Source organism: Mesoplodon bidens (assembly GCF_964165515.1).
Source record: "Mesoplodon bidens genome assembly, chromosome: 13".
In the NCBI taxonomy this organism is placed as follows: domain Eukaryota; kingdom Metazoa; phylum Chordata; class Mammalia; order Artiodactyla; family Ziphiidae; genus Mesoplodon; species Mesoplodon bidens.
In genome coordinates, this window is record NC_138169.1 from 5,853,713 (window position 1) to 5,877,613 (window position 23,901).

At 47.1% G+C, this 23,901-nt stretch overlaps 1 protein-coding gene across 1 annotated transcript; it reads right to left on the minus strand.

Annotated features, from left to right (window-relative positions):
* Window positions 1–315: 315 nt before the first annotated feature.
* On the minus strand, window positions 316–22,197 carry BRI3BP (BRI3 binding protein). Its single transcript, XM_081253040.1, has 3 exons — window positions 21,715–22,197; window positions 10,832–10,934; window positions 316–5,569 (listed from the first exon to the last, which is right to left on the minus strand). Exons 1-3 carry the CDS (start codon window positions 21,913–21,915, stop codon window positions 5,148–5,150), a joined length of 726 nt encoding a protein of 241 aa, XP_081109166.1. The 5' UTR covers window positions 21,916–22,197; the 3' UTR covers window positions 316–5,147.
* Between the last annotated feature and the right edge of the window lie 1,704 nt (window positions 22,198–23,901).

Genomic DNA, 23,901 nt, shown 5'->3' on the forward strand with positions numbered 1-23,901 from the left:
GATTGCCTGAATTAGCAAATAAAAATATACAATGCCCAGTTGAATTTCAAATAAGCAACAACTCTTTTTTGTTTTTCCTTTGGTGTAAGTATGTCCCAAATATTGCACGGGACGTATTTACACTAAACAAGCATTTGTTGTTTATCTGAAACTCAGATTTAACTGGGTGTCCTGTATTTTATGTGGCAACACTACCTCCAATCAAACAATTAGATTCAAGATTGTATGACTCTCCTTGGACTGGGGAACAGAATCATGGAATCAGCATTACAGGTCAAGATTGGGAAAACACAAATGCTTGGTTGGGAGTAATGAAATATATTTAGGAAGTCTGTACAACAAAATTACCATAAACATTTATTAAGCTGTTAATTTTCACAATATTTTAATTCTGTTCTGAAATCGGTCTACAAATATCTCTACATAACACCAAAGCCAGTGATTTAATAAATAGGAGGGATGTACGGCTCGCTCTGCCAAAAAAATAAGCCTTATACATTTATGCCTATTTATATTTGTAGAATCAGTTTCCCAAGGCTCATGAAACTAAAGTGCGCACACACCACATACGCACACACACACACCACTATATTAAAATCAAGTGGATTTATAGTATGAAATTAAATGCTACGTAAAATTTATAACCAGATACACAAAATACAAATTTGACTCATGAATACACTGTGGATGATGGGTACCATACCTCACAAATATGATTTCCAGTTAAGAGGGAAATAATTTTAAGTGAGAGCTAATCACCACCACAAGAAATCGATTTAATTACAGTATTCAAAGATTTAACACACATGCGGATATTAAACTGACACTACAATAAAACCTTTAAAAATGCAAAAAGACATGAGAACGTATGGCTCATAACAACGTTAGCTGCCGCAGGTCTTCGGTAGACGGCGCAAAGGACAATCAGCTTTTTATGCCATCACCAGGGAAAAACTGGTGCTGGGGCATCTCCTACATATCAAGGAATCAATGAAGAGCAGGGCACAGAACTGAGTACGCTGGATAAGGTTTGTTCATCCCAGATACTATACACCATATTGATGGTTATCCAGTACTAATTTTAAGGGTACTGTGTTAGATCCTGCAAAAATATATACTTCTATTATTCACAAGTGAAGAGGAAAGGCTCAACTACTCAAATGGCCATCAACAAAAATGATGATATATTATTTTTAAAAGTTGGGGGAGGGCTTCCCTGGTGGCGCAGTGGTTGAGAGTCCGCCTGCCGATGCAGGGGACACGGGCTCGTGCCCCGGTCCGGGAAGATCCCACATGCCGCGGAGCGGCTGGGCCCGCGAGCCATGGCCGCTGAGCCTGCGCATCCGGAGCCTGTGCTCCACAACGGGAGAGGCCACAACAGTGAGAGGCCCGCGTACCGCAAAAAAAAAAAAAAAGTTGGGGGAGCAGGTTGACACCTTTAGGACCTTAAAGAATTCCTTTTATTATTATTATTTTTTTGGCCGTGCCGAGCAGCTTGCAGGATCTTAGTTCCCCAACCAGGGATTGAACCCAGGCCACGGCAGTAAGAGCACCGAGTCCTAACCACTGGACCACCAGGGAAGTCCCAGGAATTCCTTTTAAAGTGAGCTAGCTGGATGGGAGAGCTGGTTTTTTGATTAAATCGGCCAATTCAAAACCCATCAGGGAGAAGTGCTCAGGTGGCACATTGTAAGGCAGGTATCATTCCTCAAAAGCATCTTAAGAAGCAGCCGGAAGCATGGAGATGAAGCAAAGCAGGATTCCCACTAGGGAGAAGGTGTCTTTGCCATGTTTCAGATTCTGCACTGGACATCTGACATGTTATTCCTAGCCAGGAGGCTGCTGGATCACAAGGCCAGACTAACGACCAAAGTGATTTTCATCTTCCCTGCAAGCCAGCCCTCGTGGGTGTACAAAAGTCCTATTCTAACCCTCCCAAGCACCGACCCCACCTTACATGTTCACCCTTAGTTCCAACAGGTGAGGTCCCCAACTAGCTACTTCCCACCACAGTCAGAAGAGCACAGACCCAGTTGCCCTCCGTCTGCTTCCTGACCCTGCATGGATCAGGCTTCCTGTGGTCCCACGTGGCATGGTATGTTTGTCGTGTCCAGGAAAGTGTGGGTATTAAAAACCTTCTTTCAACGGCACTAACCTCTCTCCATGCTGTCACTCGGTCACCTTCATAAGTTAAGACCCCTGGCATAATTCACAAGGCTAGCTTTCAGGAAATTCTGTTGTTGCACTTTGCTACCAGAAATGATACGGGGTACAAAAAACAAAAACGAGCAAACCAAAAAACCCAGAAGGCAGGTAACGCTGATTGGTACTGGAAAATACATTTACAGAAGGCTGACGTGCCACGAAAGCATCTTGGCTAGGATGTCAAGGAAGAGATTGCTCCAAACATTATCCCCAGATATCCCCAGAAATGCAGCAATCTGGAGATAGCTGGTCCTTTCTCTTTTCTGGACTATTTTCTGTTCTTGGTATTTACTGGGATACTGAAGCACTGGGAAATTAACATTGATGAATTTGAAGATACCTGAAAAACTGAGTCTTAACGAAAACAGAGATCCACAGTAGTTTTCGTCAGTATGTTTTCATACCACGTTGAATGACGTGTTACACTAATATATTCTACAGCCCTGAAGATATAAAAAAGGTTTCTCTTCAAGGTATGAGATATGGTACAAAAATACGTTTCTCCATGTACGAAAGAGAGAAAAAAGGAAGAGATGAGGGGGCGTGGGGGAGGCCAAATACCCTACAAGCTTCCATGGAATGGAGAAAGCAAAAAAAAAAAAAAAAAAAACCCCAAATTATCTGGGGTTAAGAAAACGCCCAAGCAAAAGTCAAATTTACGCATTAAAAAGCAGGCCTTATTCAGATCGAACATCCGTGATTTCTATCAGAATTTCAAGGACTGTTCTACCCTGAAGTGATACTTCTAGTGAACTAATTAACTATTTAACTTTTGTTAAAAATAAAGACATTATTCCTCTGAGTGTACTGAACTATAAAACTGGCTTCATAGCCTACACTTAGCCAATTTGGAAAACAAGGTGCATATTCTCGACAGCAATTTCCAGTTGATGCTGTGGCCTGAGTCCACCAGCAACTAGACACGTGAGCCTTCCTCGCGCTACTAGAAGTTAAAATGGTTTTCCTGCCTGGATCTCAACACAGCACAGTGCCCATCAGGTTTCCATGTGTGAGGGCGGGTGAGAGAACAGAGTGGGTGTTATACCCAGAACAGTAATGTAAGACTTAAAAGCTTTGCGCAGAGAATGTCAATTTCCCTTCTGGCTAACAGGAGCAAAGCAAATACCTAAACGTGCCAAATACACAGAAGCCAAATGCACAAAAGAAAGGAAGGCAAAGATAACCTCCCTGGAGTTCTTCGTACCCTGTGCTAAAACAGAATTGTCTGTCAGTATCTAACTGACAAAACTGGAACGGTTTCAATGCAGAAAACACGGGGGTCAAATGCCCATGGGTAAAGATTTGCCCAAGCAAATTCTAGAGAACATGTGTTTCAGGAAGCGAACTGAATGCAGGAGAGTTTGGGTCCCGTTAGTGTGCACCTTAAAGACAGAAGTTTCACAAACATCCTCAGAAAACATTTGCTTCCGTTTTCCAGGTACTTGTAACCCCAAGTAAAACGTCACAGAAAAGCAGCACAGGCGGAGTTGGCAGGCAGCTGAGTTTTCCCCAAAATGATACCTGGACCAAAAGGTCTTGGTTCTACCTGATCTGACATGGGACTCTGCAACCCTGCGTAGAGGGGCTCCTGCGAGGGGGCTGCTAGGGCATGACGCAGGTGGGCAGGGAAAGACAGTCAGGACCCCTGGCATCCAAACCTGGGGAATCCTTTCCTTGCCCTCCTGTGCTTGTTAGTGCCCAGAAAGGGGCATCTCCACTAGCCCCTGATCCAAGCCTTGCAAAGCCCCGTTTGTCCAGGACCCCACAGCTGTCTGCCCTGCACGTACCTCTCTCTGCCCCTAGGGACCACCTAAAAATGAGGTCACCCCAGACTCCAGGCAAAAAGCACCTAACACATGTACTGTAAAAATTTCAGGAAAAATAATTCAGATCTTCTCCAAGTCTGGCTTATTCCAGCTTATAGTTCCTGAGAATGCTTTATAAGCAGCAACAGACTTGAAAATGTTATTAGCTGCTATGGTTGGTTTTCCTTCTAAGGTCCTGAGTCCCCCAAAACCAAGATGAAACAAATGAACAAAAAACCCTAGAGAGTGTATCTTTCCTGTATCAACCTAGCTGGCAAATGGCGAAATTAGGACATCAAATAGATTCCTGAACGAGCTGACCCAGGCAGCTCCCGGCATCAAACCCCAAAGACATTTCTTTGCCTGGTCCTTGAATTTCCCTTTACAAAATGTGGAGGTTAAAATACATCCAAGTACAGAAGGGGGAAAAAAATCGTAGGTTTTCTACAAATAATGATTTCTTCATTTAGAAATAGGATTGAAGGGGGCTTGGCTGGGGTCACTAGGATCCGAAAGATGTTTAGTTTCCTCCTTGAAACCCAACGGCCCACGTTCAGAAGTGAGAACATTCATCAGGTCGACATCAGTGAAAAACGACATGTAATGAAGGTCACAGCTTTGGAACCTGAAAAGACTGCACACAGACCTCACCCACCAACCCCTACGCTGCAAAAACAAATGCTTGCCTTGAAACTCTTGCAAAGGGTCGAATGAGCAATTTCGTCCCCTCCCTGTAAAGTTTTAAGGTTATTAAAACTTGAGTCGATCTGCCTGTGTTAGAAAACTTTACAAAAGGTGTATTTAAATGCTTGAAAAAATTAACTTTATGCTCTGTGCACAGATAAACTTCTCTTCCTGTACAGCTAATATGGTTATATCCTTCGTTTAAAAAAGATTGCTTTCCACTAATGACACTTGGTGGGTGGTTCGTTCTACATCAACGATCTTGTCCCATTCTTCCCGGAAGATTGTCCTAAGAGTTGACACGTGGCCGGAAACACCCTCGCAAAGCGCCACTCTCCTGCTCAGACATGTTTATTAAGATTGTTTGGGGTTTGGCGTTCTTTTTTTCCTTCTTCTTTTTTGTTTCCGGAGAGAGGGCGCCGGGAGGAGGGGACCCGGCCGGCTGGCTGGTTGTCACTTGCCGTTGGAGCGGTCAAGACTCTCCAGCACTCGGTTGAGACGGATGTTGAGCAGTCTGACCTGGTTCTCCAGCTGTTCCAGCTTCTCCTCCACGCTGGGGCCACTGGGGCTGCTGCGCCAGTAGAAGCCCATGGGCCCGGTCATGAAGTAGATGGCCACCACGAAGCACAGAGGCAGCACGGCGTTCTCGGGCTCGCCCTCGTACTTGTGCAAGATGTACACGCACGACATGGAGAACAGGATGACCCGCACCACCCAGAAGAAGCGGCCGAACACCACGTGCAGGACGCTGAAGGTGAAGCCCAGGGTCAGAGACAAGAACCAGTAGGCCAGGAGGACGACACCCACCAGCAGGAGGGCACGTGTGGGGCTGTTGGCCACCGAGCTCGGATTGAAGTACTGGGACAGGTTCGAGACTGCAGGACAGAACAGAGGGACAGCGGCCGGTTACACGGGGTCAGGGGGTTCTCTGCAAGCCGGGGGTGGGCAGCTCAGCTCACTGGTTGCGCCTCTGCTACACCCAAGGAACTAAAGTCGGCTGCCTCATTAGCCTTTATACTAAGTCCTGGGAAAAGACAGGGCAACGCCGTCATATCGTGGGTTTGAAACACCTTTCAGGTGGGGCAGAGCCTGAAAACTGGCCTTCAATTTCCTTCCTTCCTGTCTTCCATAGTAACAAATGCCCAGTGTTAGGCTGGGCACACGGCTGCCTAGGATAAGGACGTTTCCCAGCCTCCCTTGCGGCTACATAACTAAGTTTTGGTCAAGGAGAGGTGAGCAGAAATGTTTTGGGGTGGCTTCCTAGAAGTAGTGGGAATATGCCCTTTACCTCTTCTTCTTCTGCCTGCTGGAATGTGGGTGAGATGGCTGGAATAGGAGCAGCTGTCTTGTGTCATGAGGGAAGGGAGGTCACCAATTGGGGAGCAATAAGATGGAAGGGGCCTCGGACCCGAGAAGAATGTGCTACAAAGCCACCTACCTGCCTAACCACCTACCTGTGAACTTTCACATAAGAGAAATAAGCTTCCATCTTGTTTAAGCTACTGTTATTTGGGGTCTCTGTTACTCACAGTCAAACCTAATTGTAACTGGTACCCACACATGAAGTTCCATCTTAAGAATGGAGTGAAATGGAGGACTTGCATCTTCTGTGTGCCTGACTTAAGAAAATTTTCAAATAGAAAATTTTAAAGGATAGTAAAATAAATACTCCTATCAAAACCACCTAGGTTTTAACAATGGTTAACGTTTTGCTCCATTTCTAGTCACGTACCTTTTTTTTCTTTTTAACCAAACCATTTGAAAGAGGCACACATCCTACTTCAGCATGCAGCTTTCTTTCCTAGTTTTATTAAGATATAACTGACATACAGCACTATATAAGTTGAAAGTGTACAGTGTGACTTGACTTACATATATTGTGAGATGACCACAAGTTTAGTTAGTATCCATCACCTCATATAGATACAAAAAAAAAAAAAGTTTTTTCTCTTTTCCTGAGAACGTTTAGGATCTACTAACTCTCCTGATAACTTTCAACTATACGGTACAGCAGTGTTAGCTACAGTCATCATGTTGTACATGACATCCCCAGGACTTATCTATCCTATAACTGCAAATTTGTACCTTTTGACCATCTTCCTCCAATTCCCCTGCCTCCCACTTGCTGTCTCTGGCAACCACAAATCTGATCTCTCATTTTATGAGTTTTTTTTTTTTAATTCCACATACAAGTGAGATCCTACAGTATTTGCCTTTCTCTTATTTCACTTAGCTTAATGCCCTCCAGGTCCATCCACGTTGTTTCAAATGGCAGGATTCCCTTCGTTTTATGGTTAAATAATACTCCATTGTATATATACACACACCAAAAATTCGTTGTTGTTTTTTTTAATTTTATTTATTTTTGGCTGCGTTGGGTCTTCATTGCTGTGCGCAGGCTTTCTCTAGTTGCGGCGAGAGGGGCCTCCTCTTCGTTGTGGTGCACAGGCTTCTCATTGCAGTGGCTTCTCTTGTTGCGGAGCATGGGCTCTAGGCAGGCGGGCTTCAGTAGTTGTGGCTCGCAGGTTCTAGAGTGCTGGCTCAGTAGTTGTGGTGCACAGGCTTAGCTGCTCTGAGGCATGTGGGATCTTCCTGGACCAGGGATCGAACCTGTGTCCCCTCAACTGGCAGACAGATTCTTAACCACTGTGCCACCAGGGAAGCCCACACCAAAATTTCTTTATCCATTCACCTGTCAATGAACACTTAGGTTGTTCCCACGTCTTGGCTATTGTAAATAGTGCTGCAATGAACATGGGGGTGTAGTTATCTCTGTGACAGGGTGTTTTTGTTTCCTTCAGATATATGCACAGAAGTGGAATTGCTGGATCATATGGTAGTTCTATTTTTAATTTTTCTTTTTTTTTGGCCACGCTGCATGGCTTCTGGGATATTAGTTCCCAGACCAGGGACTGAACCTGTGCCCTCGGCAGTGAAAGTGTGAAGTCCTAACCACTGGACCGCCAGGGAATTCCCTATTTTTAGTTGTTTTTTTGTTTTTTTGTTTTTTAATTTATTTTTGGCTTCATTGGGTCTTCGTTTCTGTGCGAGGGCTTTCTCCAGTTGTGGCAAGCAGGACCACTCTTCATTGCGGTGCGCGGGTTTCTCACTATCGCGGCCTCTCTTGTTGCGGAGCACAGGCTCTGGACGCGCAGGCTCAGTAGTTGTGGCTCACGGGCCTAGTTGTTCCGCGGCCTGTGGGATCCTCCCAGACCAGGGCTCGAACCCATGTCCCCTGCATTAGCAGGCAGATTCTCAACCACTGAGCCACCAGGGAAGCCCCTATTTTTAGTTTTTTGAGGAACCTCCACACTGTTTTCCATAGTGGCTGCACCAATTTACATCCCACCAACAGTGTACAAGGGTTCCAATTTCTCCACATCCTCACCAACATTTGTTATCTCTTATCTTTTTGATAATAGCCATGCTAATAGGCATGAGGTAATTAATATCTCATTGTGGTTTTCATTTGCATTTCCCTAATGACTAGTAATGTTGAACCACTAGTAATGTAGCATTGATACATTTTCTTGTACCTGTTGGCCATCATATACCTTTTTTTTTAATTAATTAATTAATTAATTTTGAGCTGCGTTGTGTCTTTGTTGCTGCGCCCAGGCTTTCTCTAGTTGCGGCGAGCAGGGGCTACTCTTTGTTGGGGTGCGCGGGCTTCTCATTGCGGTGGCTTCTCTTGTTGCAGAGCACGGGCTCTAGGCACGCGGGCTTCAGTGGTTGTGGCACACAGGCTCAGTAGTTGTGGCTCACGGGCTCTAGAGCGCAGGCTCAGTAGTTGTGGCACACGGGCTTAGTCGCTCCGCAGCATGTGGGATCCTCCCGGACCAGGGCTCGAACCCATGTCCCCTGCATCGACAGGCAGATTCTTAACCACTGCACCACCAGGGAAGCCCAGGCCTCCAATTCGTATTAACGATGGGCCCCTTTGTGCCAGGGCAGAGCCAGGCCCGAGGCTGCAGCCTGGAGGAGGTGGGCAAGACCCCACTCACGGGATCTCAGAAGGGAGGTGCGTAACACACGCACACGGGAGGGAGATGTTACAGCTGAGGGTGAGAACTAAGGACAAGGTTCCTCACACAGGGTAGTCAGGAGGGGCCTCTTGAAGGAGGTGTCACGTACCAGAGACCCAAGCATGGGAAAGATGGGAGCAGGCAAAGGGCTGGGAGGATCATCCCCAGCAGGGAACACCTGGAGGGACAGGAAGGTGTCAAAGACCCCAGCGTGTCCAAGAACAGGATGGGGGCTGGGCAGATCCTTGCTGCTTGCAGTGTCCTTGGTGTGAACCTGGTCGATTCCAAGTGCAGCAAGGAGTCACCGGGCAGCTTTAAGGAGAGTGACTTGACCTGCCTTCTTTTTTTTTTTTAAATCACTACTATAAAAGCAGTAATAAAAAAAATTGCTCTGGCTGATTTGTTAAGAAGGGACCCTAGTTAGGAGCTGTGCAGGGAAGAGTTCACCCAGCAGGCCTGAGGCCACTCTTTAGAATCACCTGCTGGCAAGGTGGGCCCTTGGCTGGCATCTGGGAACTTGGATTTCTGGAGTGTGAGGTTGTGATGTTTAAGAAACCTGTATTTGGTGTCCATCCCCATTTCTGGCATAGACTCCTAAGACCTCTGGAATCTCCTAAGTGACAAGTGCAACAGAAGTCTTGATAATTCATAGCCCCTTTCACCCACACCTGCGCTTGTTAATCAGGTGATTCTGGAAAGCCTCTCAGGATGTAGGCTGGTTGCCAGGGGAACCAACCAGATGATTAGAGGGTTGGGCCCTCTAACCTCCAGGAGGGGCTGAAGGTTGAATCCATCACCAATGGCCAAGGAGACAATAGAACTCAGAACGTGGAAGCTTGGAGTCCCTGCCCGCCAACCCTGCCCCATGCATCTCCTTCACCTGGCTGTTCCTGAGTTATATCCTTTCATAATAAACCAGTAATCTGGTGAGTGAGTAAACAGACAGTGAGTAAACTTTCCTGAGCTCTGCAAGCGGCTCTAGCAAATTAATTGAACCCACGGTGACCGGACGGGTCGTGGGAACCTCTGATCCATGCTAGTCTGTCAGAAGCACGGGTGACAACCCGGATCTGTGACTCGTGTCTGAAGTGGGGCCGACTGTGGGACTGAGCCCTTGACCTGTGGGATCAGATGCTACCTCCAAGGTGATAGGGTTAGAATTGAGTTCAACTTGGGGGCACCTGGTCAGCGTCCCGGAGAGCTGAGTGACTTGCATACACATTGCAGTGAGAGCTCCCTCCTCTCCCCAAGAACAGGGGCTCCCTGGCTTGGAGGTTTTTTACAATCAGTGTGGTTCACGCTGACACCTGCTTTCCTTCGGGGAGTCGGGAATTTGGAAGGTGCAGGCAGAGGGCGCCTACATGACCAGCCGCCAATAAACACCCTGGAGGCTGAGCCTCTACTGGGCGTCCCTGGTAGATGACACCTCCCTCGGGGAATAAAGGGTGTCCTGTGTGACCCCCCCTGGGGGAGGGCTCTGGGGGCCTGTGCCTGGTTCCCCCAGACGTCACCCCGTGAGCCTTTCCCTTTGCTGACTGTGCCTTGTGTCCTTCACTGTGATACACCACAGCTGTGGGTACGACCACATGCTGGGTCCTGGGGGTCCTCCTGGAGATGCACAGGACCTGGGGATGGTCTAGGGGACCCCGACACAGACTGCTGCAGGCTTCCTGGAGACAGGCAGCAGCCTGGACCAGGGCTGTGAGCTTGAATTCAAAGGGTTCCAGCAGCTGCCGTCCAATTCCTAGACCTTGGGGCGGGGGTCACACATCGCTCCTTCAGCCCTTCTGGTGATTGTGTGAGCGCCGCATTCCCTGTACTAAATCCCTTTCTGTCTAAGTAACTGGAGTAGTTGGTTACGGACCCCAACAACCTAGAGACTCCACCTCCAGTCCCCGAGGTTTGCCTGGGGGCACACAAGTTGGCACTGTCCACCTGCACCTTATCCTAAATAGCATCTGGGAATCTCAGCTATTTACACATGCAACAATGACACGTATCCTCACTGCCCCCCTAGTTTTCTCTTGTGCCACCCGCCATGGGTACCACTCCCATAATTTGACAAGCACCAGAATGAAACAGTGCCTTCAAATGAATGCCCCCCACACCTACCGTCAAGTCCAAGGACGTCCAAGAGCTCCGCCCAAACTTTCCACAGGGTTTCCACAAACATGTCCACTCCCAGCACGAACCTCTCGGTCAGCCTCGTCAGGAACTGCAGAAACGAGAGCGAGATCATTAACAACCTGGCCAAAGCTCCCTCCTGCCTAGTCCGGCCAAGCTTACACTTGGACGAGAAAACACAGCCGGCCGATGACGAAGGCCACCCCAGGACTGGCCGCGTAGCCCAGGGGACTGACGGAGCTCGGGACTAACTGGCCAGGTGCCAAGAACCAAGCGAATCTAGACAAATCTCCCTCCTACGGGGGAAGGGATGCATCGGGGGAGCCGGGAGCTCTCTGCACAGCTGCTCACTCCACCTCCGATTCCTCCTGGAGCCCTTCTAGGCCGACTCTTTTGTCAAAGTCTCCTCCTGATTTCTCATTTTTAAACAGTGGGAGGTGCTGCAACCAACCTATTTCACCCGGAGGCCGGGACACTGCTGCATGGGAGCAACTCTGAAGGGCGAGAACCGTGGTTCTCACACTCGAGTCCCAACAGCATCTCCCTAGCGTGTGCAAACAGTAGAGACCCACGTCCATCCCAGCTTTAAGGACCCGGGGCTTCTGAAGCTCTCCGAGGATGAATATGAGGTGCAGCTTCATTTCACTGTGTTTAAAAAAATATTTATCTTTTTGGCTGCCTTGGGTCTTAGTTGAGACACGTGGGATCTTTCGGTGTGGGGCCCGGGCTTAGTTGCCCCCACGGCCTGTGGGATCGAACCGGAGTCCCCTGCATTGCAAGACGGATTCTTACCCACTGGACCACCAGGGAAGTCCCCGATCTTCTAACAGAAGCTTTGGCCCCAAGACCCTTCTGCAAGGACATCATCCCTTTAGCCTTAAATTTCCTAGCTGCAAGCACCAAAGGGATTTGTATAAAGACCACGTGGCCATCAGCTGGTGAATGGATAAACCTGACATATCCACCCGATGGGATATTATTCAGCCATGAAAATGAATGAAGCACTGACACATGCTTCTAGAAGGATGAAACGTAAAAACCTTCCAATAAGGACAAGAAGCCAGAGGCAAAAGACCATAACGTGTGATTCCATGTATAGGAAATATGCAGAATAGGCAAATCCATAGAGACAGAAAGTAAATCAGCAGTTGCTAGGGGTTAGGGAGAGAGGTTGATAGCTAAAGGGTTTTTCTTTGAGGTGAAGAAAATGTGGTGATGGTTACACAACCCTGTGAATATACGGAAATTATATATGAATGATATACTTTAAATGGATGAACTGTATGGTATGTGAATTATACCTCAATAAGCTGCTATTTAAAAACTGGAAGGGTACTCACATAACATTGTAAATCAACTGTAGTCCTATCTGAAAAAAGGTTTTTTAAACTGGAAGAGTAAAAAAAAAATAATGGAAGGGTTGACGTAAAAAAAAAAAAAAAGGAGGAAGTATGTGTGTCTGAGAGAAGAGAGGGTCACTGTCCCTCTCTTTGGCAGGGGTAGGTGGGTAAGGGGATTTCGGAGAATGTATCATCACCTGGAGAGAAGGCACACTGGTGTTGGTTTAGTTATAATTCTTTTCCGGTTAGAAACTTACTGACATATCATTTACATACCATAAAGTTCCCGTTTTTAAAAGGCACGATTCACAGCTTTTTTTTTAGAAATTCCCCATAATCTAACATTAGAACATTTTCACCACCCCAAAAGGAGTCTTGTCCCCCCGTCAGCAGTCACTCCCCATTGCCTCCCACCCCCAACCTAGGCAACCACTAATCTCCTTCCCATCTCCATGGATTTGCCTTTCCTGGACTTTCCATACCAGTGGAATCAGGCAATCCGTGACCTTTTGTGCCTGGCTCCTTGCACTCAAAATAACATTGTCAAGGTTCACCCGTGCTGCAGCGTGTATCGGTACTTAATTTCTCTTTCTTGCCAAACAGCATTCCCTTTCAGGGATCTACCGCGTTTTGTTTCTCCTGTCGTAATTCTTTAAAGTACGCGTGATCTGTACACGTTTGCCAATAGGTAGCAACTTGTACATTTTGTTCAAGTGGAGGAAAGAGGCAAGAGCTCCACACCACAAGCTATCGGGCTTTTCAAGGGCACCAGCTCTCCTAGAAAGGGTGTGAGGAAGTACTTATCTGGAGAGGAAGAGACAACAATTGCTGCTGTTGCCTCCACTTTCTCAGCTGTAAAATGGGACTAAGATAAGACAGCCATAAGAACCTGTAAAGGCCTCAGGACATGGGAGCTGCTTAGGTTGCTTAGGCAACCCAGCTGCTCCCAGCAAGGACGGAGGTGCGGCCCTCTCTCCAAACGGAGCCATCCCCTCCCCACCCTAACAAACGTCTTCAAGCAGGTGCTCAGAAACCCACAGGCCCAACCAGGGTCTGGCCTTGCTCAGAGGAAAGTCAGGCCCACCCTGGGGACTGTCCAGGGCAGGAGAGGGTGTTGCAGGGACAGACCCATCGTGGGCCTTTTGGACTGAGCGGTGGGAACCACACTTGCTCTCTGCCCCCGGGGGCTGGCACCCCTCACTGTGGCTTCCCCTTGGGCAATGTGACTCCCTGGCCCCCTTGTCTGTGTGAAGACACAGGAGCCCTCAGGGAGTGCTGCAGGCTGCACTCTGTTCCTCCAAATCTCAGCGAGGGTGAAACGGGATCAGTATGAGGGACCCTGATCCAACAGGACTGGTGGCCCTACAAGAAGAGATGGGGACATAGACACACACAGAGGAAAGACCACGTGAGGACACAGGGAGAAGCCGGCCACCTGCTAGCCAAGGAGACAGGCCTCAGGAGAAACCAACCCTGCCAGCACCTCGATCTCAGGTTTCCAGCCTCCAGAACTTCCAGATGATACTTTCTGTGTGAGCTGCCCAGGCTGTGGTCCTTCCTGATGGCAGCCCTGCAGCCTACGACGGGGGCGTCAGCGGAGCCCGGAGCCTGAAGCAGTTCACAGAAATCAGGTGAAAAGCTGAACCTATGGCACAGGTTGTATGTTTTCTACAACCTATAAACTAGGCCAATATCTTACAATAACTATCAATGGAGTATAACCTGTAAGAATTGTGAATCACTATGTGTACCCCTGAAATTTATATAATATTGTACAATTTGTATAATATTGGACATCAAGTATACCTCAATAAAAATTTTAATAATAAATAAAAAATTTAATAAAATTAAAACTAAACAAAACAAAACTTGGGAGTTCCGTGGTAGCCTAGTGGTTAGGATTCTGTGCTTTCACTGAAGAGGCCCGGGCTCCATCCCTGGTTGGGGAACTAGGGAACTAAGGTCCTACATGTGTGCAGCAAGGCCAAAGAAAATAAATAAATTAAAATGAAGAGAGAGAGAGAGACTTAAAAGACCTATCAGTGAAATGCAAGTGTAGACTTTGTTTGGATCCCAATTCAAACAAAGCAGTTTTGCATAAAGACGTTTTGAGTCGATCAGGGAGATCGGAAAATGGACTTGGGTTGCTTATTAGGAATTGTCGGGGCTTCCCCGGTGGCGTAGTGGTTAAGAATCTGCCTGCCAAAGCAGGGAACACGGGTTCGAGCCCTGGTCCGGGAAGATCCCACATGCCACAGAGCAACTAAGCCCGTGTGCCACAGCTACTGAGCCTGCGCTCTAGAGCCCACGAGACACAACTACTGAAGCCTGCGCGCCTAGAGCCCATGCTCCGCAACAAGAGAAGCCACTGCAATGAGAAGCCCACGCACCGCAACAAAGAGTAGCCCCCTCTCGCCGCAACTAGAGAAAGCCTGCACGCAGCAACGAAGACCCAATGCAGTCAATAAATAAATACTTTTCTAACAAAATAAAATTTAAAAAAAGAATTGTCACGAGCTGTGACGATGGTACTATGGCTGCGATCTTTGCAAAATGTTCACCTGTTAAAGATGCAGACCGAAGTATTCAAAAGTAAACCGTTATGTCTTGGATTAGCTTTAAAATACTATGCCAGGCTTCAAAAACTTTTTGGATGGGGAGAGTAATGTAACAAAAATGGCAAAGCTGAGTGATGGGTACTGGGGTTCATTACACATTTCTTTCCCCCTTTGTGTCTGTTGGATAATTTTCAGGATGAAAAGTTAAAACGAGGGAGATTCAGGTGAACCGACTCAGGAGGCCTGCGGCCGTGGCCAGGGCTATGGGAGAAAACACGATTACTCCAGCTCAGGGTTGCATCACCCTCCTCCTAAATCTGGAGGACGTCCTGCAGTTCTCCTCGTCCCTATCACCCCCAGGCACGTGCACACTGGCTCCCAGGGAATCAGGCTGTAAGGGCACATGTGTCTTCATGAGCAAGGCAGAGAAGGGGCGAGTTTCTGCAGTTCAGAGGTTACCCAAGCATCTGAGGAACACAATGAGAGACAAAGGTTACGTGAACTGAAGGTGCTGGAACACACGTGCAGACCACCTGCACGAATGAATTACATAGGGGAAAAGGCACCTCCAGGATGGAAGGCCTCAACGGAAGATCAAAGTCATGGGACAAGCCGACACCCTGTGCCCTGATGTGCTGCCCCAGCAAGGACACGAGACCCTCGCGTAGAATTCCTGCTGGAATTGTAATTCCTCAGTCTAACCCTGAGGATGCAATCAGGTGAGATGCATCGTGCGAAAATTCAAAAGTCAACTGGCCTGTCCCAATCCCACGGAGATACCATGTCAGCCCCACTAAAGTGGCTACACTAAAAGAGACAGACAACTATCAACAGATGAATGGTGAAAGATGTGGTTCACGCACACAGACCACGTACACACTCATACCCCGGAATACTACTCGGCCATAAAAAAGAATGAAATTTTGCCATTTGCAACAGCTTGGATGGACCTGGAGCGTACTACGCTTAGTGAAATAAGTCAGACAGAGAAAGACAAAAACTGGGGCTTCCCTGGAGGTCCAGTGGTTGAGACTCCACGCTTCCCGTCAAGCAGAAACAGAGACGTAGATGTAGAGAACAAATGTATGGATACCAAGGGGGAAAGGAGTGGGGTGGGAGGAACTGGGATTGACACATATACACTATTGATACTATCTATAAAACAGACAACTGATGGGAACATACTGTATAGCACAGGGAACTCTACTTAATGCACTGTAGTGTCCTAAATGGAGGGGATATGTGTATATGTATGGCTGATTTATTTTGCTGTGCAGTAGAAGCTAACACAACATTGTAAAGCAACTATACTCCAATAAAAATTAATTATAAAAAAAAAGAGACTCCGTGCTTCCACTGCAGGGGGCGCAAGTTCGATCCCTGGTCCAGGAACTAAGATCCTGCACGCCAGGCAGCTAAAAAGTTAAAAAGTAAGAAAGAAAGAAGGAAAGACAAATACTGTATGATAATTGTTATATGTGGAATCTAAAAAATACAACAGTGAATATAGCAAAAAAGAAGCAGACGCACAGATACAGAGAACAAACTAGTGGTTACCAGTGGGGAGAGGGAAGGGGGAGGGGCAAGATAGGGGTAGGGGTTTAAGAGGTACAAACTCCTGTGTATAAAATACATAAGTTACAAGGATATACTGTACAGCACAGGGAATACAGCCAGTATTCTAAAATAACTATAAATGAAGTATAGTCCAAAAAGATATTGAATCACTATGGTGTACACCTGAAACTAATATAATATTGCAAATCAACTATATTTCAATTAAAAAATAAATTAAATAAAATGTATCCAAGGAGTGGGGGGAAGACAAGAACATGGGTTGGCGAGGATGGGGAGAAAGGAATCCTCATACACTGCTAGTGGGAACGTAAAATGGTACAGCTGTACAGAGGTTCCTTGAAATGTGAGAGCTGCCATACGACCCAGCAATTCCACTCCTAGGTACATACTCCAAAATACAGAAAACATATATTCGCATAAAAACTTGCACATGAATGTTCAGAGCAGCACTAGTCATAGAATCCAGAAAGTGGGAACAACCCAAATGACCATCAACTGATAAATGGATAAATAAAAAGCCATAAGAAGGTATGAAATACTGACACAGGTTACAAAAGGGATGAACCTTAAAAGCACGATGCTGAGTGAGAAAGAAGCCAGATGCAAAAGACCACACTGTATGATTCCATTTATAGGAAATGCACAGAATAGGCGAATCCATAAAGACAAAGAAGATGATGGGTTGTCAGGGGCTGGGGGAGGTGGGGTGATTGCTAATGAATATAGGGTTTCTTTGGAGGGGGGATGAAAATATTCTAAAATTGACTGTGGTGATGGCTGCACAACCCTGTGCATATAATAAAAATCACGGAACTTTCAATGAATGAATTGTATAGTATCTGAATTACAGCTCAATAAATCTATTTTTAAAAAAAAGACATAAATGTCAATGTGATAAAAGCCTCCCTTACCCCCAAATGGGTGAAGGGACTTTGACAGACTAAAGGGAATTAAAGAGACATGAAAATCAAATGTGATGAGCAATCGTTGATTGGGTGCTGACTTTTTTTTTAAAAAGCTATAAAGGAAATGCAAATATGGGCTGTATATTACAAAATATTATTGTACTGAATTTAAGTTTTGGGGTGGAGGGGTCATAGTATGATGGTTTTGTAGGAGAAAGTGTCATGATGTCTGCAATTTACTTTCAAAAAAAGTGTGTGTATGTGTGTGCTTGTAGTGAAAAAGAAACAGTTTGGGGGGGAAATGGTGAACCCAGATGGAGTTTCTAGTTGCTCCTTATTCAATTCTTTCAGCTTTTCAAAATAAAAAGGAAATATTATTTTGATTGTGGTGATGTCTTCAGGGGTATATCCATATGGCAAAATTTACCAACGTGTACACTTTTGTCCCACTTTAAATATGTGTAGTCTATGTCGATTACACCTCCATAAAGCTGTTAAAATGTTGGTGGGGAAAAAAAAAAGACTGGAAAGTGTCAAAGTTACTCTGCTCAAAATATTTTCTTACAAAGCAAAAGCATGTAAGCCTCTTAAAAAAAAAAAAAGACCAACAGTTCAATAATGGCAAAGGAAAACCAAAAGTAGTTCCCAGAAAAGAAGACGCCAATGGATTCTGGATAAGTGAAAAGACCATCTATCTCACAGTAAAATAATCAAACCAAAAAGTTTACTGACACTTCATTGGAGAGGGTTTGGGAACCAGCCCTCACACGTATGATGGGAGTATAACTGGAAAACAATTCAGTAATATCTCTTGGTACTAAAAAAGTACATGAACTGGAACTGTGCATAAAGGCCACGGCAATCAAAACTAATTTATGGGGCTTCCCTGGTGGCGCAGTGGTTGAGAGTCCGCCTGCCGATGCAGGGGACACGGGTTCGTGCCCCAGTCCGAGAAGATCCCACATGCCGCGGAGCGGCTGGGCCCATGAGCCATGGCCGCTGCCTGCGCATCTGGAGCCTGTGCTTCGCAACGGGAGAGGCCACAACAGTGAGAGGCCCGCGTACCGCAAAACAAACAAACAAACAAAAACTAATTTATGCTATCAGTGTCAGGAGAGGGGCTGTCTTGGGGCAGGGGGATTTCGACCATACTTTTCTAGATCTACATGCTGGTCACATGGGCGTGTTTGGTGTGTGACAATTCATTATGTTGTATAACTTATACAGAAAAGTGCACCAATTATATTTCAATTCAAAATTTTAAAACGCACAGATCCTTTGGCTCAGCAATTACATTTCTAACAATTTACAGATGAACTTGTCTAAGCGCACTCCAAAAAATTGATATAGAAGGACCTTGACTGCAGCCAGGATTCACGTGGCAAAAGACAGGAAACTAATGAAACACTGGCCATCAGGAGTAGGTTGAATGGCGGTGCTTCCTTACACTGGCGAGTCCTTCTTATATAAATATCTTCTACCATTTACTAAATGCTTAGTAAGTGCCTGGTATTGTACAACCTGACTAATCACATTCAACCCTCCAATTTACCTCCTTTGCAAAAATGAGACACACAGAGGTCAAGCAACCGGCCCAAGGTCAGAGAGCTAGTGAGACGCAGAGCTGGGATTCGAACCCATGTCTGTTGGAGAGCAAGGCCCATGCTCCAAACCAGAAGAAGGTCAAGGGTTAATGTTAGACAAGTCCTAGATAGAACATGAAGTGTTTCATTAAACGCCCTCAAACTTCACAACCCACTAAGCAGGTCTGGCTTGCTGAAAGCTACGGTTGCTAGCAGACCCAGTTTCTTTTAATTAAGATGAACAAAACCATCTCCCCCAAGCCTGGCCGGTCTGGGCTACACTAGGCAGGAAATATCAGGGCAGCCTCATTCTAGATGCCACAATAATTAGGGGAATCAGGAAGGTCATGATGCTGGAAGACCAGTGAGGGTACCAGTGTGGTCCCCAGACCCACTGTGCCTGGTTCAAATCCTGGCTCTTCCACCCAGTCTGACCTGAAGCCAGTCACTTCACCACTCTGTGCCTCAGTTTCCCTATGTGTAAAAGGGAAACATTAACAGTACCTACCTCATAGGTCTGTTCTAAGGATTAAGTGAGTTACTCTACCTATAAAAGGACTTAGAACATGGACCACCTATTTGCTAGAAGGGATGCTGCCCAGTTCATGAATTGCTGAATAAAACCAATTAGATCGTTTTTAAAAAGGCGCATTTTGGGACTTCCCTGGCAGTCCAGTGGTTAAGATCCTGCGCTTCCACTGCAGGGGGCTCAGGTACAATCCCTGGCCGATCCCTGGTCAGGGAACTAAGATCCTGCATGTCGCCTGGCCAAAAAAAAAGGAAAAAAGGTGCATCCTAAACAAATAACAAATTAGTATTATTGTCATCTCTACTGAAGGCACAAAACTTCGTTTCTGACCTCGAGATTCTCAGATTCTTTGCCAGAATACAGCTGTCTTACTGGCACCAACCCATATTTAAACTCAAGTATCTATTTTGTATTTCACGTCCGTGGACCTTATATTCTCAGATAGGACCGTCGGCCAAGACATGGGTTACTTGTGCTTAGCCTCCTCAAAAAAAGTCAGACTTGTTTTTGCTGTAAAAGAAATGATTTCTGGGGCTTCCCTGGTGGCGCAGTGGTTGGGAGTCTGCCTGACAGTGCAGGGGACACGGGTTCGAGCCCTGGTCTGGGAAGATCCCACATGCCGCGGAGTGGCTAAGCCCTTAGTGGCTAAGTGGCTAATCTCAGAGCCACAACTACTGAGCCTGTGCTCCGCAACGGGAGAGGCCACGACAGTGAGAGGCCCGCACACCGCAATGAAGAGTGGCCCCTGCTCGCCGCAACTGGAGAAAGCCCTTGCACAGAAACGAAGACCCAACACAGCCAAAAATAAATATAAATAAATAAATAAATTTATAAAAAAAAAAAAAAAAAAGAAATGATTTCTGCCTTCAAATGGCTCAGGCACATGGCAGGAGGGAAGTGCAGATTCACCCTTTACGCTCAGGCAGACTGGACGGCCACCTTTCTGCACTCAGGTGTTTTTGTTTTCTCCCTCCGTGGCCACCTACAAAGAGATCCCCGCCAGAACCCACAACCTCTACGGAGGCTCAGAACACCCATAGGAGATGGTGGTCAGAAGTTAGTTTTCCCAACAAATTAACTCGTATTTCATCTCATCCAATTAGAATATCCAGCCAATCTGATTTGGGCTTTAATATTCTTTTCTTTCCCCTCCACCTCAAGCACCAGAAAACTTCTTTTAAACCCTGAAAGCCCTTTCAGCGGGGCTTCGCAATGTTGATTTGCTCCTTGGCCAGGAACTTAACTAACAACAGTAGCTCACACTGATTCTGCCGTTACTCTGGGCCAAGAAGGTACCAACGATTCATAATTACAAACTCATAACCAAGAGGATATTATCATTAGCCCCATTTAAGGAATAAAGAAACGGAGGCTCAAAAAAGTGAAGCCACTTGCCCAAAGCCATCCAGTCAAAGCTGGAACTTAAACCCAAACTTCTCTCCGCTCCAAAACCCCAGGACTGGCGCAGAGCAAAGGAATTAAGAGGACGAACAGTAAGGGCTGTACTCAAGGAACCGCCTGACCACAGGTAACTGTGCCCCTATTCACTTCCCCTTTCTCGGTGGACTTTTACCCCGAATGGCTCACCCGGCTACCAAGGGCAGAGAAGGGAGAAAGAACTCCCTGCGCTTCTCCGGAGCGCTCAACACCACCCCCAGGGGTCTGAGGCTCCTCAACAGCTCCAAAGTAAACAAAACGCTCCAAGTGAAAGGCCCAGCACACAGTAGGTGCTTAAAAGTGTTGTTATGGTGCCAGGTTGCCAAAGCAACAGAGCAGACTGCGTTACTCCCATTCTTAAAAAATAATTTAAAAAATAAAAAGTAAAAAGCCTAAATATCTTCAAAGCAGAAGAAGGAGGGCCTCGGGTGCTCAGGGGAAGTGGGTCGGGTGCAAGGCTACAGGAAATTCGGGGTTGCTGGGGAGAGCGCAGCAGCGTGGGGAGAGGGCGCGGGCGCTGGCTGGCAGGGCGCCCCCCCGCCCCCCACCGCCCCGGGCAGCCGCCACGGTGCCTGGCTCACAGTAGACGCTCATTCAAACGTGTTGAATGAATGAATGAGAGGCGCGGCCGGCGTCAGCGCCGCCCAGAGGAGACCCGGGTCGCACACCCCCGGGGGCAAGGTCCAAGGAGAAGTACCGCATGGCACAGAGGGCGCCCCGAGGCCCTGCGCCGGAACCGGCCCCCAGACCCAACGCTGGCCGGGCGGGGCCTGGGCGGCAGGCGGAAGGCCCCGGGGCTCAGGCCGGGCTCCCCCGCCCCAGACCCGGGCCCCCCTCTTCCCGCGCCCCGGCCGGCCTGCAGCCCCGGAGGCCGCGCACGGCCCAGGCGGGCCCCGGGTGCGCGGCGGCTGCGGCAAGGTGACCGCGGGCGCGGCGCCCACCTTCTGAGCGGCGCGCACGTTGTCCTCGCCGAACAGGCTGCTGACGCTCTGCGAGAAGGTGTTGACCGTGCGGCGGTAGCTGTTCTTCTCGGTGCCGCCGCGGCCCCGTGCCCCTTGCACGCCCGGGGCCAGCAGCCCGAGCAGCAGCAGCAGCAGGAACCCAGTCTGGGCCCGGGGTCCGCCCGAAGCGCGCGCGCCCATCCTGGGGCCGGTGGGATGCGGGGTCTGGAAGAAGGGTGAGAGCCTCACGGTGGGACGCCGCGACTCCGGCTGGGACCACGTTGGCGCGCTCGGTGGCCGAGCGCCGCACCTCTGCCCGCGCCGCTGCCGCCGCCGCCGCCGCCGCCGCCGCGCCACCTGCCCCGCCCCGCGCGCACTCCCTCGAAGGCCCTGCGCACGCCGCGCTCCGCCCCCGGACCCGGGACCCTCCGGCGACCTGGCTGGAGCGCGAGAGGCGGCTGTGAGGTTGATGATCTCCCCGCCCCCACCCCCCGGAAGTCTTCCCTGACCTGGTGGGGCTTTAACCTTGTCCTTTTTTTAAAATAATTTTTATTTTTAACTTTTCTATAAAAAGCAACCCAAGCTTGTAAAAGTGGAAACAGCCCCAACAAGGACAATGACTGCAATTGATTGGAAAATATGAACTGTATACATTTTATATATCGCTGAATTTGACACCCCAAAATTGGCCACCGTTGCCGATGGCATGGGCACGAGCTTATTCATTCATTCTGAAATGTTTAAAAGAAAAGCATTAAGCATCCCTCCTGCCCTTCTTCAAAGAACTCTATTTCAGAGTCACAAAATAGTTGAGGACCGAAAGTTCTTTTTAGGAAAGTCCCGCTAGTAAATGAGGAGGGAGTGAAAGAGATTAGAAAATTAGAAATTAGAAAATCCGTTTGCACTCCTTAATGAAATGACGGGTCCAGGCCACGATCATCAAGACACTAAAACCAAAAGGTGGCAGGTCGGTGGGGAACTTAAAAAAGGAGGGGCCAGGTGGTCAGGACCTGGACCCGCCAGTCTTAGTGGCACAAGTACCAGCGCCACCTATGATGGATTCTTGCCAAACACTTTGGACCCTAACTTGATGTGGCCTCCATATCTAACCAACAGTTTACAGGAAATATGGGGGATGGAGGAAAAAAATTAGAAGCAGCAGAAGCAATCAGCTAAAGCCAGAATGTGGAGCATTCAACAGGATTAACGACCCAGTTTCCTCAATAAGTAAATGACATAAAAAATGAAGGCAGGGGAGTTTTATTGGTTTTAAAAGACTTAAGAGCTATAATAACCAAATACAACGCAAGAGCCTTGTTTGCATCCTAAATCAAACCATGTCTAACCAGACATTTTTTGAGACCACCAGGAAAATAAAACTTAACTTTTGTCAACCCAAAGAGTGAAAAATTACCTCTTTTTGAACTTACATTTTTCTAGATTCCTGGTGAGGTTTTCATATATTCACTGGCCTTGTATTTCTTCTTTTTTTTTTTTTTTTTTTTTTTTTTTTGGCCACACCGTGCAGCATGTGGGATCTTAGTTCCCTGACGAAGGATCGAACCCTTGTCCCCTGCAGGGGAAGCTCAGAGTCGTAACCACTAGGCTGCCAGGGAAGTCCCTTCTTCTTTTTTTTTAAAGGAATTTTTTTTATATTGAAGTATAGCATACCAACAGAAAAATACACAAATCATAAGGTGCCTCTCCATGAATTTAAACGACACACAAGGTGACCAGCACCCAGGTTGAGAAAAGGAACATTACCAGCTTTGCAAAATGGCTCCCTTTGCCCTCTCCCATTCACTATGCCCCCTCCAAAATTTAGGGGATTCATTTTGCCTGTTTTTGAACTTTATGTGAATTGGATCATAAAGTATGATCTTTTGTGATTGGCTTCTTTTGTTCAACATTATATTAATGAGATCCATGCTGTTGTGTATTTGCCTTTTCTCCTTTTGCTTTATAGTGTGTTCTTTATAACTTCTGGAGATAATACTTCGGTATATAATATTTTAGAAGAAAATATAAGAGAATGTTCTATTACCTATCTAATAATTTGAAGATGAACACACTTTTTATTTACTTAAGTAAACTTATTTAAAGAAGAAACTGTAGATCACTATCATCCTAAGCAATAAAACCCATGAAAACACAGGTTTGATTTGCTCATTATAACTTTTTCCCCCA

Excerpts from the sequence above, each read along its gene's own strand:
- BRI3BP (XM_081253040.1), bottom strand. The coding sequence starts at position 21,915 with ATGGGCGCGCGCGCTTCGGGCGGACCCCGGGCCCAGACTGGGTTCCTG. Across the intron at positions 10,935-21,714 it reads ACGTGCGCGCCGCTCAGAAG|TTCCTGACGAGGCTGACCGA; the intron begins GTGGGCGCCGCG and ends TCGTTTCTGCAG. Across the intron at positions 5,570-10,831 it reads GGACGTCCTTGGACTTGACG|TCTCGAACCTGTCCCAGTAC; the intron begins GTAGGTGTGGGG and ends TCTGTCCTGCAG.